General features: G+C 40.6%; 1 protein-coding gene across 14 annotated transcripts in view; it reads left to right on the top strand.

Moving 5' to 3' along the window:
- Nucleotides 1-18538, top strand: part of LOC133631554 (receptor-type tyrosine-protein phosphatase F) — a 595429-nt gene that overhangs the window by 467989 nt on the left and 108902 nt on the right. For 7 of the 14 annotated variants that reach the window (XM_062023867.1, XM_062023870.1, XM_062023862.1 and 4 more), the window contains 3 exons: nucleotides 4913-4939; nucleotides 15760-15877; nucleotides 15941-16513. In XM_062023867.1, coding sequence (XP_061879851.1) covers nucleotides 4913-4939; nucleotides 15760-15877; nucleotides 15941-16513 — 718 coding nt within the window. The remainder of the gene's footprint in view (nucleotides 1-4912; nucleotides 4940-15759; nucleotides 15878-15940; nucleotides 16514-18538) is intronic. The other 7 variants (XM_062023872.1, XM_062023869.1, XM_062023871.1 and 4 more) reach the window with 1 other exon arrangement.

The following is an 18538-nucleotide window of genomic DNA, read 5'->3' as shown; positions in this document are numbered from 1 at the left end:
TGTGAGAGTCCAGTCCATAGTGGATCTAACATAATATTGTGAGAGTTCAGTCCATAGTGGATCTAACATACTATTGTGAGAGTCCAGTCCATAGTGGATCTAACATAATAGTGTGAGAGTCCAGTCCATAGTGGATCTAGCATAATAGTGTGAGAGTCCAGTCCATAGTGGATCTAGCATAATAGTGGGAGAGTCCAATCCATAGTGGATCTAGCATAATAGTGTGAGAGTCCAGTCCATAGTGGATCTAGCATAATAGTGTGAGAGTCCAGTCCATAGTGGATCTAGCATAATAGTGTGAGAGTCCAGTCCATAGTGGATCTAACATAATATTGTGAGAGTTCAGTCCATAGTGGATCTAACATAATAGTGGGAGAGTCCAGTCCATAGTGGATTTAACATAATATTGTGAGAGTCCAGTCCATAGTGGATCTAACATAATATTGTGAGAGTTCAGTCCATAGTGGATCTAACATAATAGTGGGAGAGTCCAGTCCATAGTGGATTTAACATAATAGTGAGAGTCCAGTCCATAGTGGATCTAATATAATAGTGTGAGAGTCCAGTCCATAGTGGATCTAACATAATAGTGTGAGAGTCCAGTCCATAGTGGATCTAACATAATAGTGGGAGAGTCCAGTCCATAGTGGATCTAACATAATAGTGAGAGCCCAGTCCATAGTGGATCTAACATAATAGTGTGAGTCCAGTCCATAGTGGATCTAACATAATAGTGTGAGTCCAGTCCATAGTGGGGCCAGCAGGAGATCATCTTGAGTGGAGACAGGTCAGCAGGGCAGAGACGTCCCCAACGTATGCACATATGAGTGGTCCACCCTGGGTCCCGACTCATCTATGTTCACCGAACAATGAAGACTGGCGCAATCGTGCGACGTGTATCCACAGCAGGCATCAGAATAAAAAGTATTATTTGTGGCGTGAGTGAAGATACCAGCGAGCGGCGGTGCTTTTGAAGGTCAATATATCGTCTGGCAGTGTTTGCCCACATCCACCACTACTTTCTCAGCTTGATTTGCTTTGACTGCCGATGCCATTCCCTCAACTGGTGTGGGTGTGTGCGTGTTTGTGTACGTGAGCGATGCTTCACTGCCTCAGATAGCAGGCATGAATAGAAATAGAAAGAAAAGAGCACCTCCACCCGTTTCGCTCCATCACTCGGGACGGCTCCTCCAGATCGGCGCAAATCTCAGCCCGTGTCGTCATGTTCGCCTCCACTGCAGGCGGCAACAAATGCCACTCGGTTTTGCAGCCGTGGCGCTTATCAGCTGGCGGTGGCTTTGTAAATATAACTGGGGGGTTTTGGTGGAGGGGGTCGTTTATGCCATTAAGTTTGCCCCCTGCGGTATAGGCAAGAAAACGTGTTTTGTGTGAGATTGGAGATGAAGTCGTATCGTGGTCTCTCTTTGTTTTAAGCCACAGAGGAAGGACACAGCATTAGGAACAGCCTTCAGTGGGACGCAGCTCAGTTGTACGCCAAGGCAGAGACAGTCAAGCCTGACTATGGCAACCACTCAAAGGAAATGGCGAAAACGGCCGCTCCAGACAGGTGGCCATGACAAACTCACATGTTTAAAGGCCTACTGAAAGCCACTACTAGCAACCACGCAGTCTGATAGTTTATATATCAATGATGAAATCTTAACATTGCAACACATGCCAATACGGCCGGGTTAACTTATAAAGTGCAATTTTAAATATTTCCCGCTAAACTTCCGGTTGAAAACGTCTATGTATGATGATGTATGCGCGTGACGTCACTAGTGAAACGGAAGTATCGGTACCCCATTGAATCCAATACAAAAAAGCTCTGTTTTCATCGCAAAATTCCACAGTATTCTGGACATCTGTGTTGGTGAATCTTTTGCAATTTGTTTAATGAACAATGAAGACTGCAAAGAAGAAAGCTGTAGGTGGGATCGGTGTATTGGCGGCTGGCTGCAGCAACACAACCAGGAGGACTTTGATTTGGATAGCAGACGCGCTATCCGACGCTAGCCGCCGACCGCGTTGGTGATTGGGTGAAGTCCTTCGTTGCTCCGTCGATCGCTGGAACGCAGGTGAGCACGGGTGTTGATGAGCAGATGAGGGCTGGCTGGCGTAGGTGGAGCGCTAATGTTTTTATCATAGGTCTGTGAGGTCCGGTTGCTAAGTTAGCTTCAATGGCGTCGTTAGCAACAGCATTGTTAAGCTTCGCCAGGCTGGAAAGCATTAACCGTGTAGTTACATGTCCATGGTTTAATAGTATTGTTGATCTTCTGTCTATCCTTCCAGTCAGGGGTTTATTTATTTTGTTTATATCTGCATTTGAGCCCGATGCTATCACGTTAACTCCGTAGCTAAAGTGTTTCGCCGATGTATTGTCGTGGAGATAAAAGTCACTGTGAATGTTCATTTCGCCTTCTCGACTCTCATTTTCAAGAGGATATAGTATCCGAGGTGGTTTGAAATACAAATCCGTGATCCACAATAGAAAAAGGAGAGAGTGTGGAATCCAATGAGCCAGCTTGTACCTAAGTTACGGTCAGAGCGTAAAAATATACGTCCTGCACTGCACTCTAATCCTTCACTCTCACGTTTCTCATCCACGAATCTTTCATCCTCGCTCAAATTAGTGGGGTAATCGTCGCTTTCTCGGTCCGAATCTCTCTCGCTGCTGGTGTAAACAATGGGGAAATGTGAGGAGCACTCCACTTCACGCTACTTCCGGTAGGGGCAAGGCTTTTTTTTATCAGCGACCAAAAGTTAACGAACTTTATCGTCGTTGTTCTCTACTAAATCCTTTCAGCAAAAATATGGCAATATCGCGAAATGATCAAGTATGACACATAGAATGGATCTGCTATCCCCGTTTAAATAAAACAATTTCATTTCAGTAGGCCTTTAAGCTAATGCTGTGCTCTAGTCACGAGTTTATTATCTGCCCAAAAAAATCTTTAAAATGTAATATCGGAAATTATCGGTATCGTTTTTTTTTTTTATTATCGGTATCGGTTTTTTATTTATTTATTTTTTATTTATTAAATCAACATAAAAAACACAAGATACACTTAGAATTAGTGCACCAACCCAAAAAACCTCCCTCCCCCATTCACACTCATTCACACAAAAGGGTTGTTTCTTTCTGTTATTAATATTCTGGTTCCTACATTATATATCAATATAGATCAATACAGTCTGCAAGGGATACAGTCCGTAAGCACACATGATTGTGCGTGCTGCTGCTCCACTAATAGTACTAACTAGGGATGTCCGATAATATCGGCCTGCCGATATTATCGGCCGATAAATGCGTTAAAATGTAATATCGGAAATTTTCGGTATCGTTTTTTTTATTATCGGTATCGGGTTTTTTTGGGGTTTTTTTTTTTTTTTTTTAATTAAATCAACATAAAAAACACAAGATACACTTACAATTAATGCACCAACCCAAAAAACCTCCCTCCTCGTTCACACAAAAGGGTTGTTTGCTTCTGTTATTGATATTCTGGTTCCTACATTATATATCAATATATATCAATACAGTCTGCAAGGGATACAGTCCGTAAGCACACATGATTGTGCGTGCTGCTGCTCCACTAATAGTACTAACCTTTAACAGTTAATGTTACTCATTTTCATTCATTACTAGTTTCTATGTAACTGTTTTTATATTGTTTTACTTTCTTTTTTATTCAAGAAAATGTTTTGAATTTATTTATCTTATTTTATTTTATAATTTTTTTTAAAAAGTACCTTATCTTCACCATACCTGGTTGTCCAAATTAGACATAATAATGTGTTAATTCCACGACTGTATATATCGGTTGATATCGGTATCGGTTGATATCGGTATCGGTAATTAAAGAGTTGGACAATATCGGATATCGGCAAAAAGCCATTATCGGACATCCCTAGTACTAACCTTTAACAGTTCATTTCACTCATTTTCATTAATTACTAGTTTGTACGCAACTGTTTTTATATTGTTTTACTTTCTTTTTTTATTCAAGAAAATGTTTTTAATTTATTTATCTTGTTTTATTTTATAAAAAAAATTTAAAAATACCTTATCTTTACCATACCAAATTAGGCATAATAATGTGTTGATTCCACGACTGTATATATCGCTATCGGTTGATATTGGTATCGGTAATTAAGAGTTGGACAATATCGGGATATCGGGAAAAAAAGCCATTATCGGACCCTAAACATGATATATTTTGGTATCACCAAACCTTGCCAAGCCAACCTTCTCTCCCAGGTGAGCCCACCCCCCCCACCCCCCACCTCCCAATGCCCATCAGTGGTTTTCTTGGCCGTATTCACTGAACTCTGCAGCTAGTTGTGGGTAAATGGCGTCGGTGGCATTACACATCAACGTGTTCAATGCCCCGGCGCTAGTAGAGTGCGGGCGCTCGCTAACAAGATTTCATGCTCCACGTCGGCGCCGGCGGCGGGAAAATGGGCTCTGGCGTCCCCCCCCCCCCCCGGGAATGTTTGGGGCAAAAGCGAGAGGCGAGCGTTTGGAAAAACATATTGAAATGTGATGAATAAAAAAAGGGTGAGAGGCAAGGAGCGAGGGAAATGGGTGAGAAGCGTCCCCCTAATGGCCGCCGTCAAGATTGATAGGCAGGAGCGGAAACAAGGCAGTGCATCATCATAACGCAAAGTTTTCAAACCACACCCGACCTTGATGACACACTTTGTTCATTCTACTTTCTTTTACCACCTCACCTCCATCACATCACGCTGCTCTACCGCATGACACCTACATCCATCTGTCTTGCAGCGGGGGGAAAAAAAAAAAAGTCTCCCGGCTTTTTTTTTTTTTTTTCCCCATGTCTGTTGTTTTGCCTGTGACTCATTGTCCCCCTCCTCATCCACCCCGCCCCATGTCCTGTGTCTCCATCAGTGGAATATTCAGGACTCCACCGAGCATGTGAGTAGTCCTCATGTGTGCTGCTGGGTTTGCTCGTATTCCAGGGTCCCAAGTCCGCAGTTTTGGGGGTGTTGTGTTTTGTACGTGTGTGTGTGTGTGTGTGTGTGTGTGTGTGTGTGTGTGTGTGTGTGTGTGTGTGTGTGTGTGTGTGTGTGTGTGTGTGTGTGTGTGTGTGTGTGTGTGTGTGTGTGTGTGTGTTCTGACAATGCTTACTTACACAGTCACCTTTAGGGGGACCTCTGACGGTATGGGGCCAAAAAAACAGGTCCCCTAAAGGGAAACCGTTTTAAATGCACTGCAAAAAGTCAGTGTTCAAAAACAATCAATCAATCAATCAATGTTTATTTATATAGCCCTAAATCACAAGTGTCTCAAAGGGCTGTACAAGCCACAACGACATCCTCGGTACAGAGCCCACATACGGGCAAGGAAAACTCACCCCAGTGGGACGTCAATGTGAATGACTATGAGAAACCTCTAGGGGGGACCGAAAGCAATGGATGTCGAGAAAACAGGAAAAAAAAATACAAAAATGAGGGGTATTTTATTTGAACTAAGCAAAATTATCTGCCAATAGAACAAGAAAATTCGGCTTGTCAAGACTTTCCAAAACAAGTCAAATTGGCTAACTTCAATGAACCCAAAAATACCTTAAAATAAGTGAAGTGAAGTGAAGTGAATTATATTTATATAGCGCTTTTCTCTAGTGACTCAAAGCGCTTTACATAGTGAAAACCCAATATCTAAGTTACATTTAAACCAGTGTGGGTGGCACTGAGAGCAGGTGGGTAAAGTGTCTTGCCCAAGGACACAACGGCAGTGACTAGGATGGCGGAAGCGGGAATCGAACCTGCAACCCTCAGGTTGATGGCACGGCCACTCTACCAACCGAGCTATACCGCCCCAAATAAGTATATTCTCACTAATAACAAGTGCACTTTTATTGGTAGAAAAAAAAGAGACATTTTTGCTCAATATCCGGACAACCAGTGTCCTCTACAGCAGTGGTCCCCAACCAAAAATGTGTCCCACGGACCAGTGGGGGGGGGGGGGGGGGGGGGGGGGGGTATTTAAAAAAAAAAAATATATATATATATATTTTTTTTTTTCCATATAGAAATACAATCATGTGTGCTTACGGACTGTATACCTGCAGACTGTATTGATATATATTGATATATAATGTATATATTGTGTTTTTTATGTTGATTTAATTTTAATTTCTTGTGCGGCCCGGTGGTTGGGGACCACTGCTCTACAGTAGACATGTATTTTGTCAAAGTTACAGGGGGTTTTTTTGCGAAAAAGCTAGTCAAAGATCATCTATATCAGTAGTCCCCAACCACCGATTGGTACCGGGCCGCACAAGAATTTTTTATTTTTTATTTTTTTATGAAATCAACATAAAAATCACAATATATACATTATATATCAATATAGATCAATACAGTCTGCAGGGATACAGTCCGTAAGCACACATGATTGTATTTATTTATGTAAAAAAAAAAAAAAAATTAATAAACCCCTCCCCCCACCCCCCACCGGTCCGTGGGACAAATTTTCAAGCGTTGACCTTTTTGCTCAATATCCGGACAACCAGTGTCCTCTACAGTAGACATGTATTTTGTCAAAGTTACAGGGTTTTTTTTTTTGTTGCGAAAAAGCTAGTCAAAGATCATCTATATGACAGCACTCTCGTGTTTTTAAGATCCTGCTGCAAAAATGTGAGTCTCTGACATGTTTTTTTTAAATGAACCCGCCAGTTTGAATAGCCCACGTAATGAAATAGAGTGGACCTAAAATGGAACCTTGAGGAACACCACCAGTATAACTAAATAAGTTGAACTAAGGACTATAACACTGCAAAAAGTCATTGCTCAAAAACAAGAAAAAAAATACAAAAATGAGGGGTATTTTACTTGAACTAAGCAAAATTATCTGCCAATAGAACAAGAAAATTTGGCTTGTCAAGACTTTCAAAAACAAGTAAAATTAGCTAACCTCAATGAACCCAAAAATATGTCAGTTTTTTCAGTGTACAGCAGTCTGAATATATCCCTTCTACACTGCAAAAACTGAAGTCTTACCTTTCCTGACAGGTAGTTGAACATCTGCCAATAAGCTCACTGCAAAAACTGAAATCTAAGTAAGATGAAATATCTCAAATAAGGGTGATATTTGCTTATTTTCTGTCTGATAAGATAATTTTTCTCACTAAGCAGATTTTATGTGAGAGTGTTTTACTTGTTTTAAGTGTTTTGGTCCTAAATGATCTCAGTAAGATATTACAGCTTGTTGCTGAGATTTGATGAGCTATATTGAGTAAAACATGCTTGAAACTAGAATATCAACTGTTGCAAAGCTGTGTCATCAACACTCACAAGTAGAAAACTACTTTTTTAAAGTCATCATTTCTTACTTCAAGCATGAAATAAAAAATCATGACTTTGACACAATTGTGTCTCATAATTAAAACAGATGACAGCCAAATGGACTTTGCTGTTTTATTTTCAATGAAACAATAGAAAACACGTACTCATATAGTAGTACAGTTGGCACAGTACAGTAAACGGACAGTTAATATTTAAACATTTAACATTTCTAACAATTTTGAACATAAATAGTTCATGCACATTCAGATAAATTCTTCAAAATTACTAGGGATGTCCGATATCGGCCGATAAATGCGTTAAAATGTAATATCGGAAATTATCGGTATCGTTTTTTTTATTATCTGTATCATTTTTTTTTTTTTTTTTTTTTTTTTTTTTAAATCAACATAAAAAACACAAGGTACACTTACAATTAGTGCACCAACCCAAAAAACCTCCCTCCCCCCATTTCTTTCTGTTATCAATATTCTGGTTCCTACATTATATATCAATATATATCAATACAGTCTGCAAGGGATACAGTCCGTAAGCACACATGATTGTGCGTGCTGCTGGTCCACTAATAGTACTAACCTTTAACAGATAATTTTACTCATTTTCATTAATTACTATTTTCTATGTAACTGTTTTTATATTGTTTTACTTTCTTTTTTATTCAAGAAAATGTTTTTAATTTAGTTATCTTATTTTATTATTATTTTTAAAAACTACCTTATCTTCACCATACCTGGTTGTCCAAATTAGGCATAATAATGTGTTAATTCCACGACTGCATATATCGGTTGATATCGGTATCGGTTGATATCGGTATCGGCAATTAAAGAGTTGGACAATATCGGAATATCGGATATCGGCAAAAAGCCATTATCGGACATCCCTAAAAATTACAATAAAAAAAAATTTGGTTGGGGGCCGGGCTGTAAAAAAAAAAAATATATATATATATATATATATATATATATATATATATATATATATATATATATATATATATTCCTTATGCACTAATTGACTGAAAGAGCATGCACTTGGCACGATGATGTCATGTTATCCATGGAAAAATGCAATGCAGAACGCATATCATTATGTCAAGATAATGGCACTAGCATTTACTTCATTTAAGAATATTTTTCAACATATTGAGAAAAAAGGTCTCATATTTGTTTTTTCTACCAAGAAAAGTGCACTTGTTATTAGTGAGAATATACTTATTTTAAGCTATTTTTGGCTTCATTGAGGTTAGCTAATTTTACTTGTTTTGGAAAGTCTTGACAAGCCGGAATTTTCTTGTTCTATTGGCAGATAATTTTGCTTAGTTCAAATAAAATACTCCCTCATTTTTGTATTTTTTATTTTATTTTATTTTTTTGTAACACTGACTTTTTGCAGTGTGGGGGCCACATTAGCTAACCTCAATGAAGCCAAAAATACCTTAAAATAAGTATATTCTCACTAATAACAAGTGCACTTTTCTTGGTAGAAAAAAAACCCAGACCTGTTTGCTCAATATGTTGAAAAATATTCTTAAATTAATTAATGCTAGCTAATTTTACGTGTTTTGGAAAGTCTTGACAAGCCGGAATTTTCTTGTTCTATTGGCAGATAATTTTGCTTAGTTCAAATAAAAAAAAACTAATTTTTGTATTTTTTTTCCCTTGTTTTTTTTAACACTGACTTTTCGCAGTGGTAGCAAGGAAAGTATGGTATAAACATTGATATCCACACCACGTTTTTCGATTTTAAACAACAGCCCATTCAGACGGCGAACTTGTCAGTGCCCCCTGCTGGCCGCTGCCAACAATCACACGTTGCCAAATGATAAGCGGCAAATGCGACAAGACAACAAAAGCTCATTAGTCGGAGAATTAGATGGATTTACCTCCATCAAATTCCATTTATCATGCTCCGTGTTCTTTATTTATCGGTGGCGGAGCCTTGAAGCATGAAGATAAAGCTCGGTGATGATTGCTCACGGAATAATTCTCAGTGAGCATTTGGAGTGCGGCCGCTGGTCAAAGCCGCGGCGTCGTCAGGAGACATGAATGAAACGTGCTGTTTTACCTCCACGCGCCGCCGTGCCACACCATTATCAGGGCGGCCATGTTTTTATCAGCACATCTTCCAAGATTGCCAGCGGCCTTTCATGCTCGGATGGCAGCTGACTGTTGTCACACGCCTCTTTGTTATGCTTTATTACCTCTCAGTCATCACAACGCTTCGGCGTAAACGCGCGGCCACTCCGCTGTCGCGCGTCACCGGTTCAGCGGAAAGGTGTCGCAAAAACAAATGCGTGCGTTCAGCCGTCTATCTGGAACAAAGACCTTTTGTTTGAAGGAAAAAAGCGATCAAAAGAATAATGATGATGAATGTTTCATCTCTGACAGGAAATGTGAAAAGGACCTGCAGTGACGGTCCCTCAAGTGTTTAAAGGAACACTGATGGGAATGGATAGAAATTACCGTGACAATACCACATGGAGATGTGATGAAGTACACACCCCGTTTCCATATGAGTTGGGAAATTGTGTTCGATGTAAATATAAACGGAATACAATGATTTGCAAATCATCGTATTCCGTTTATATTTACATCTAACACAGGGGTCACCAACGCGGTGCCCGCGGGCACCGGGTAGCCCGTAAGGACCAGATGAGTAGCCCGCTGGCCTGTTCTAAAAATAGCTCAAATAGCAGCACTTACCAGTGAGCCGCCTCTGTTTTTTAAATTGTATTTATTTACTAGCAAGCTGGTCTCGCTTTGCCTGACATTTTTAATTCTAAGAGAGACAAAACTCAAATAGAATTTGAAAATCCAAGAAAATATTTTAAAGACTTGGTCTTCACTTGTTTAAATAAATTCATTATTTTTTTTACTTTGCTTCTTATAACTTTCAGAGAGACAATTTTAGAGACAAAATACAACCTTAAAAATGATTTTAGGATTTTTAAACACATATACCTTTTTACCTTTTAAATTCCTTCCTCTTCTTTCCTGACAATTTAAATCAATGTTCAAGTAAATTAATTTTTTTTATTGTAAAGAATAATAAATACATTTTAATTTAATTCTTCATTTTAGCTTCTGTTTTTTCGACGAAGAATATTTGTGAAATATTTCTTCAAACTTATCATGGTTAAAATTCAAAAAAATTATTCTGGCAAATCTAGAAAATCTGTAGAATCAAATTTAAATCTTATTTCAAAGTCTTTTGAATTTCTTTTAAAATTTTTGTTCTGGAAAATCTAGAAGAAATAATGATTTGTCTTTGTTAGAAATATAGCTTGGTCCAATTTGTTATATATTCTAACAAAGTGTAAATTGGATTTTAACCTATTTAAAACATGTCATCAAAATTCTAAAATTAAGCTTAATCAGGAAAAATTACTAATGATGTTCCATAAATTATTTTTTTAATTTTTTCAAAAAGATTCGAATTAGCTAGTTTTTTTCTTCTTTTTTTCGGTTGAATTTTGAATTTTAAAGAGTCGAAATTGAAGATAAACTATGTTTCAAAATGTAATTGTCATTTTTTTTCGTGTTTTCTCCTCTTTTAAACCGTTCACTTAAGTGTAAATATCATTAATTATTAATAATAACATAGAGTTAAAGGTAAATTGAGCAAATTGGCTATTTCTGGCAATTTATTTAAGTGTGTATCAACTGGTAGCCCTTCGCATTAATCAGTACCCAAGAAGTAGCTCTTGCTTTGAAAAAGGTTGGTGACCCCTGGTTTATAGGCTACTGGTGTAAAATGGAAGTGTTAAACTGCACATGATGAAATGTACGTTTGTAGAAATGAGTGTTTAGCACCTTCGGCATTAGAACCTTTTTAGTTTTAATTTTACACTTTAATAATAATAATAATATTGATAATAATCTGTGCAATGTATATTTTCAATTCGTTTATCTTCATTTGAATTTGCAGAGGAACTGTAGATGGAAATTGCCCATATTGTATTGTATCCTATTTACATGTCAAATGTTCAATAATATTTATTACCCCTTTTAAATAAATTAAACCTATGTATATATTAAAGCATTTCAATGAGTTTTTTTTAAAATATTTATTTACGCAACAACATAATTAGAAAAAAAAAAACTAGTTAATGTGGGACGAGTGGCACATATGTATTATGTGTATTATTATAATTTGTATTACAATTATTATTATAATTTTCATTTTAATTTTCACCACGTTGGTGACCCCTGCTATAAACTATGATTCCAATTTTTTTTTCAAGGCCTTATTGAACGATGCTCATGTTGCTATAGTTCTCTTATAATTGCACATGACTACTTTCTAAAGGCGACGTCTTGTTTACAACAATCCGTCCTTCCGGCTTGTCAAGCGTTTGGTCCAAAGGGAAGAAAATGGAGTAGAGGAAGTGTTAGCAGAACTATAATGACCTTGGCGGAATAAAAAAAAATTAAAAAAAAAAAAATCTCCAGAGTGACTGCCACCGCTGAGCCTGTTAAAGCCACTTTTATGTGATTAAAGTAATAGAACGCCTTCCATAAAGTTAAAACACTTTTACGATAAAGTCACTTAGCGTTCTATCTCTCTAATGACAAAGTACAGGAGCGGTAAATGTGCCTTAAAGAGGACGCCAATAAAAAAAGAAGTTGGCCTATATAACATTTTCCCTTTCCCTTGCTATGATAATGTAATTAAAAGTCTGTTAGTTGGAGAAGCGCTATAAGGAAGGGCAGAGGGTGGCAGAGAAAATAGGGCATCCTCTTACGAGCTGGGAAGCCTGTAGGCACGAGTGTGTGTGTGCGCGTGTGTGTGTGTGTGTGTGTGTGTGTGTGTGCCTGCATCTGCTCCAAGTGTTTGTGTGCATGCATGCGTGTGTTTATACACAGCACATACTATCAAATAGATTAGCAACTGGTGAGTATCCACCTCTGTTTATGTGTGATTATAATGTTTTGGGGTTTTTTTTCCCCCCCACTATGCTGATGCAGGCTGGCGATGTAAGCGCCGGCACTGTATACACAGAATATATTGTGTGTGTGTGTGTGTGTGCATGTGTCTGTGTGCAGTGTCCTGTTCCTGTTCCTGTTCCTTGTTCACCTGACTGTGTCCGTGTTCTTGTCACATGAGAACCCAATAGACGGGAAGTTGCATTGGTGCCAAACTACATAAGCCTATAAGTGACTGTATGCTGTAGTAGAGGAGGGTATTATTGATTAATACTGCCTAACACTGATGACATTTATCAAACAAGACAAGAAGCAAGGAATTCAACAGAGACAGAATTCATTTTAGCTCATTGAGGAGAAACGTCTGGGCTGTACTCTTTGTACTTCTGCCACGCTCTGACGAAAGATTGTACGCCTCCTCTTTTATTTGGACTGTCCCTGATTACATGGCGACAGCTGTTTCTAAGGGGAGGGGGGTCGTAAACAGCCGTCGCCTTTGGTTACAAAACAGTTCAAAGAAAAGGGGCCCGGAGGGGGGGATCAGGTAATGCTTCCTCTCCGCTTTGTAGATCTCGGATCAAAGCAAAATCTTCCTGTGGATTACAATAGATCAAAGAAACCGGGGGTCTATTTAAAGGCTAGAGTATACAAATGAGTTTTAAGATGGGACTTAAATGCTTCTACTGAGGTAGCATCTCTAACTGTACAGTGAAAACCAGGTTCAAACACTGATGACATCTATTAAACAAGACAAGAAGCAAGGAATTCAACAGAGACAGAATTCAATTTAGCTCATTGAGGAGAAACGTCTGGGCTGTACTCTTTGTACTTCTGCCACGCTCTCACGAAAGATTGTACGCCTCCTCTTTTATTTGGACTGTCCCTGATTACATGGCGACAGCTGTTTCTAAGGGAAGGGGGGTCGTAAACAGCCGTCGCCTTTGGTTACAAAACAGTTCAAAGAAAAGGTGCCCGGAGGGGGGTTAGGTACTGCTTCCTCTCCGCTTTGTAGATCTCGGGTCAAGGCAAAATCTTCCTGTGGATTACAATAGATCAAAGAAACCGGGGGTCTATTTAAAGCCTAGAGTATACCAATGAGTTTTAAGATGGGACTTAAATGCTTCTACTGAGGTAGCATCTCTAACTGTACAGTGAAAACCAGGTTCAAACACTGATGACATCTATTAAACAAGACAAGAAGCAAGGAATTCAACAGAGACAGAATTCATTTTAGCTCATTGAGGAGAAACGTCTGGGCTGTACTCTTTGTACTTCTGCCACGCTCTGACGAAAGATTGTACGCCTCCTCTTTTATTTGGACTGTCCCTGATTACATGGCGACAGCTGTTTCTAAGGGAAGGGAGGTCGTAAACAGCCGTCGCCTTTGGTTACAAAACAGTTCAAAGAAAAGGGGCCCGGAGGGGGGGGATCAGGTAATGCTTCCTCTCCGCTTTGTAGATCTCGGGTCAAGGCAAAATCTTCCTGTGGATTACAATAGATCAAAGAAACCGGGGGTCTATTTAAAGGCTAGAGTATACAAATGAGTTTTAAGATGGGACTTAAATGCTTCTACTGAGGTAGCATCTCTAACTGTACAGTGAAAACCAGGTTCAAACACTGATGACATCTATTAAACAAGACAAGAAGCAAGGAATTCAACAGAGACATAATTCAATTTAGCTCATTGAGGAGAAACGTCTGGGCTGTACTCTTTGTACTTCTGCCACGCTCGGACGAAATATTGTACGCCTCCTCTTTTATTTGGACTGTCCCTGATTACATGGCAACAGCTGTTTCTAAGAAGGGGGGTCGTAAACAGCCGTCGCCTTTGGTTACAAAACAGTTCAAAGAAAAGGGGCCCGGAGTTGGGGTCAGGGAATGCTTCCTCTCCGCTTTGTAGATCTCGGGTCAAGGCAAAATCTTCGTGTGGATTACAATAGATCAAAGAAACCGGGGGTCTATTTAAAGGCTAGAGTATACAAATGAGTTTTAAGATGAGACTTAAATGCTTCTACTGAGGTAGCATCTCTAACTGTACAGTGAAAACCAGGTTCAAACACTGATGACATCTATTAAACAAGACAAGAAGCAAGGAATTCAACAGAGACAGAATTCAATTTAGCTCCTTGAGGAGAAACGTCTGGGCTGTACTCTTTGTACTTCTGCCACGCTCTGACGAAAGATTGTACGCCTCCTCTTTTATTTGGGACTGTCCCTGATTACATGGCGACAGCTGTTTCTAAGGGAAGGGGGGTCGTAAACAGCCGTCGCCTTTGGTTACAAAACAGTTCAAAGAAAAGGGGCCCGGAGGGGGGGATCAGGTAATGCTTCCTCTCCGCTTTGTAGATCTCGGGTCAAGGCAAAATCTTCCTGTGGATTACAATAGATCAAAGAAACCGGGGGTCTATTTAAAGGCTAGAGTATACAAATGAGTTTTAAGATGGGACTTAAATGCTTCTACTGAGGTAGCATCTCTAACTGTACAGTGAAAACCAAACTAAAATACAAATTACAAAAGACATTTCCATGTTTTATTCAATTGTTTTAAATAATATATACACTACCGTTCAAAAGTTTGGGGTCACATTGAAATGTCCTTATTTTTGAAGGAAAAGCACTGTACTTTTCAATGAAGATAACTTTAAACTAGTCTTAACTTTAAAGAAATACACTCTATACATTGCTAATGTGGTAAATGACTATTCTAGCTGCAAATGTCTGGTTTTTGGTGCAATATCTACATAGGTGTATAGAGGCCCATTTCCAGCAACTATCACTCCAGTGTTCTAATGGTACAATGTGTTTGCTCATTGGCTCAGAAGGCTAATTGATGATTAGAAAACCCTTGTGCAATCATGTTCACACATCTGAAAACAGTTTAGCTCGTTACAGAAGCTACAAAACTGACCTTCCTTTGAGCAGATTGAGTTTCTGGAGCATCACATTTGTGGGGTCAATTAAACGCTGGCCAGAAAAAGAGAACTTTCATCTGAAACTCAACAGTCTATTCTTGTTCTTAGAAATGAAGGCTATTCCACAAAATTGTTTGGGTGACCCCAAACTTTTGAACGGTAGTGTACTTTTTTTTTTTGCTGTTCTCTGAATGTTCCAGTGGTGTATTGAGCTGAATAATGCGGTCCTCATAGCTGATGTTTACGTCTTTCGACAGCAAAGTTGTCGAGACAAATATAATAATTAGCGCCTCTGCTGGTCACAGCCACGTTGTGCACCGCATCGAGTCTCCATAAATCAAATGGTAAATGGTCTTTATTGCACCCAAACTTCCAATGAATTAGTTTTTTTATGTCAAAATGATGCACATCCTGGCAGACATGAACACGGACACACCGGTGACGCTCATTTTTTTCGGGGGACGATTTGAAGTGTGTTTGGTTGCAATCAGACGGACCGAGGAGCTGAGGGGTGTTTGAGGGTTTGGGATCCGGAAGGTTGATGGGCAAGAAAAGTTTGTTGATTTGGGCTCTGTATCGTCGTCATGTTGCAGGAGGCCGTCATTGCCGGTCTGCAGCCGGAGACCACCTACTCCGTCACGGTGGCGGCGTACACCACCAAGGGAGACGGCGCCCGCAGCAAAGCTAAAGTCATCACCACCACCGGAGCAGGTAAAAGACAGCTTTTGAGGGACGACTGGATCGCTTTTAGCTTAATGGTGGCATTCTTTCCAGTGCCAGGCAAGCCCACCATGATGATTAGCACCACCATGGGCAACACCGCTCTCATCCAGTGGCAGCCTCCCAAGGACATGGTGGGCGAGCTGGTGGGCTACTACCTACAGTACAAGCGCGTGGACGACGACGCCTACACGTCACGCGAGCTGAGGAAGACCGACGACCACTACACGGTCACGGGGCTGCACAAGGGCGCCACCTACGTCTTCCGCCTCAGCGCCCGCAACCGCGCCGGCAACGGCGAGCCCTACGTCAAAGAGATCGGCACCCCCGAGGACGTGCCGTCCGGATTCCCGTTGAACCTGCAGGTCACCGGCCTGACTCAGTCCAGCACGCAGCTGACGTGGGACCCCCCGCTGCTGGCCGAAAGGAACGGCAAGATGGTGTCTTACGTGGTGGTGTACAGGGACATCAACAGCCAGCAGAACAGCACCAACCGCACCAGCGACACCCGCATGACCATCCAGGGCCTCAACCCCGACACTACCTATGACATCCGGGTGCAGGCTTTCACCAGCAAGGGCGGCGGACCCCTCAGTCCCAGCATCCAGAGCAGGACCATGTCTAACGGTATGTGACATACGCAGTGGGGTAGTGTCAGGTTCAAACACATGATCACATCTTTTAAACAAGACAAGAAGCAAGGAATTAAACAGAGACAGAATTCAATTTAGCTCAATTCAGGAGAAACGCGTAGACACTGTACCCTTGCACAGTGTCGTCCCACGCTCTGACGAAAGATTGTACGCCTCCTCTTTTATTTGGACTTTCCCTGATTACATGGCAACAGCTGTTTCTAAGGGAGGGGGGGTCGTAAACAGCCATCGTCTTTGGTTACAAAACAGTTCAAAGAAAAGGTCGTAAAACAGTTCACAGAAAAGGTGCCTGGACAGAATTCAATTTAGCTTAATTGAGGAGAAACGCATAGACACTGTACCCTTGCACAGTGTCGTCCCACGCTCTGACGAAAGATTGTACGCCTCCTCTTTTATTTGGACTTTCCCTGATTACATGGCAACAGCTGTTTCTAAGGGAGGGGGGGTCGTAAACAGCCATCGCCTTTGGTTACAAAACAGTTCAAAGAAAAGGTCGTAAAGCAGTTCAAAGAAAAGGTGCCTGGACAGATTTCAATTTAGCTTAATTGAGGAGAAACGCGTAGACATTGTACCCTTGCACAGTGTCGTCCCACGCTCTGACGAAAGATTGTACGCCTCCTCTTTTATTTGGACTTTCCCTGATTACATGGCAACAGCTGTTTCTAAGGGAGGGGGGGTCGTAAACAGCCATCGCCTTTGGTTACAAAACAGTTCAAAGAAAAGGTCATAAAACAGTTCAAAGAAAAGGTGCCTGGACAGATTTCAATTTAGCTTAATTGAGGAGAAACGCGTAGACATTGTACCCTTGCACAGTGTCGTCCCACGCTCTGACGAAAGATTGTACGCCTCCTCTTTTATTTGGACTTTCCCTGATTACATGGCAACAGCTGTTTCTAAGGGAGGGGGGGTCGTAAACAGCCATCGCCTTTGGTTACAAAACAGTTCAAAGAAAAGGTCGTAAAACAGTTCAAAGAAAAGGTGCCAGGACAGATTTCAATTTAGCTTAATTGAGGAGAAACGCGTAGACACTGTACCCTTGCACAGTGTCGTCCCACGCTCTGACGAAAGATTGTACGCCTCCTCTTTTATTTGGACTTTCCCTGATTACATGGCAACAGCTGTTTCTAAGGGAAGGGGGTCATAAACAGCCATCGCCTTAGGTTACAAAGCAGTTCAAAGAAAAGGTCGTAAAACAGTTCAAAGAAAAGGTGCCTGGAGGGGAGTCAGGCCCTGCTTCCTCTCCGCTTTGTAGATCTCGGGTAAAGACAAAATCTTCCTGTGGATTACAATGCATCAAAGAAACCGACACACTCATGTCGCTCCCCATTCTACACAGTGGAGTTTTACAAGCCTTTTGCTTGGTAGGATCAAAGACAGCTTTTGTCCTCTCGCGGGGCGAGCTGAACTCAATGTAACACAAAGTTTTGTGATAACTTAGATACAATTATTCTGACAGGTAGCACCAAAATTCTGTGCCCCCATACACAAAACTCCTTAACATATTATAGCTCGCCGTCCTCGGGTACATCTCGGATATATTCAAGTACGTCCACATCGTAGACATGCCGACTTCACTCCAGACAAACGCGTGCGTCTTGCTTCTGTCATCACATCACCATGTTTCGCCAGTGCTGTTTTAGTGATCAAAGTCTTTTTTTTGGTGGCCAAATTCTTCAGTGCATCACTAGTCATGAGTGCGTAATAAGGATGTAACAGTATTATAGATACCACTGTATTTGGGTTTCAAAGTCTTCTCAATAATACCGTGATGTGTGGCGGTGTTAAACGAAGACTTGGTGAGTGTAGTTTTCTTCCGGGTCTGTAAATAAACTACATCTCCCAGAATCCTCTGCGCAGCGCGGGAAACGCCGAAAGCAGGAAGTGAAGTTGTCAGGTTCAAACACATGATGACATCTATTAAACAAGACAAGAAGCAAGGAATTAAACAGAGACAGAATTAAATTCGGCTCAATTGAGGAGAGACGTCTGGACTGTAGTC

Source organism: Entelurus aequoreus, linkage group LG16 (assembly GCF_033978785.1).
Source record: "Entelurus aequoreus isolate RoL-2023_Sb linkage group LG16, RoL_Eaeq_v1.1, whole genome shotgun sequence".
Lineage (NCBI taxonomy): Eukaryota > Metazoa > Chordata > Actinopteri > Syngnathiformes > Syngnathidae > Entelurus > Entelurus aequoreus.
Note: the sequence above shows the minus strand (reverse complement) of the source record. Positions and strands in the feature narration are given on the sequence as shown.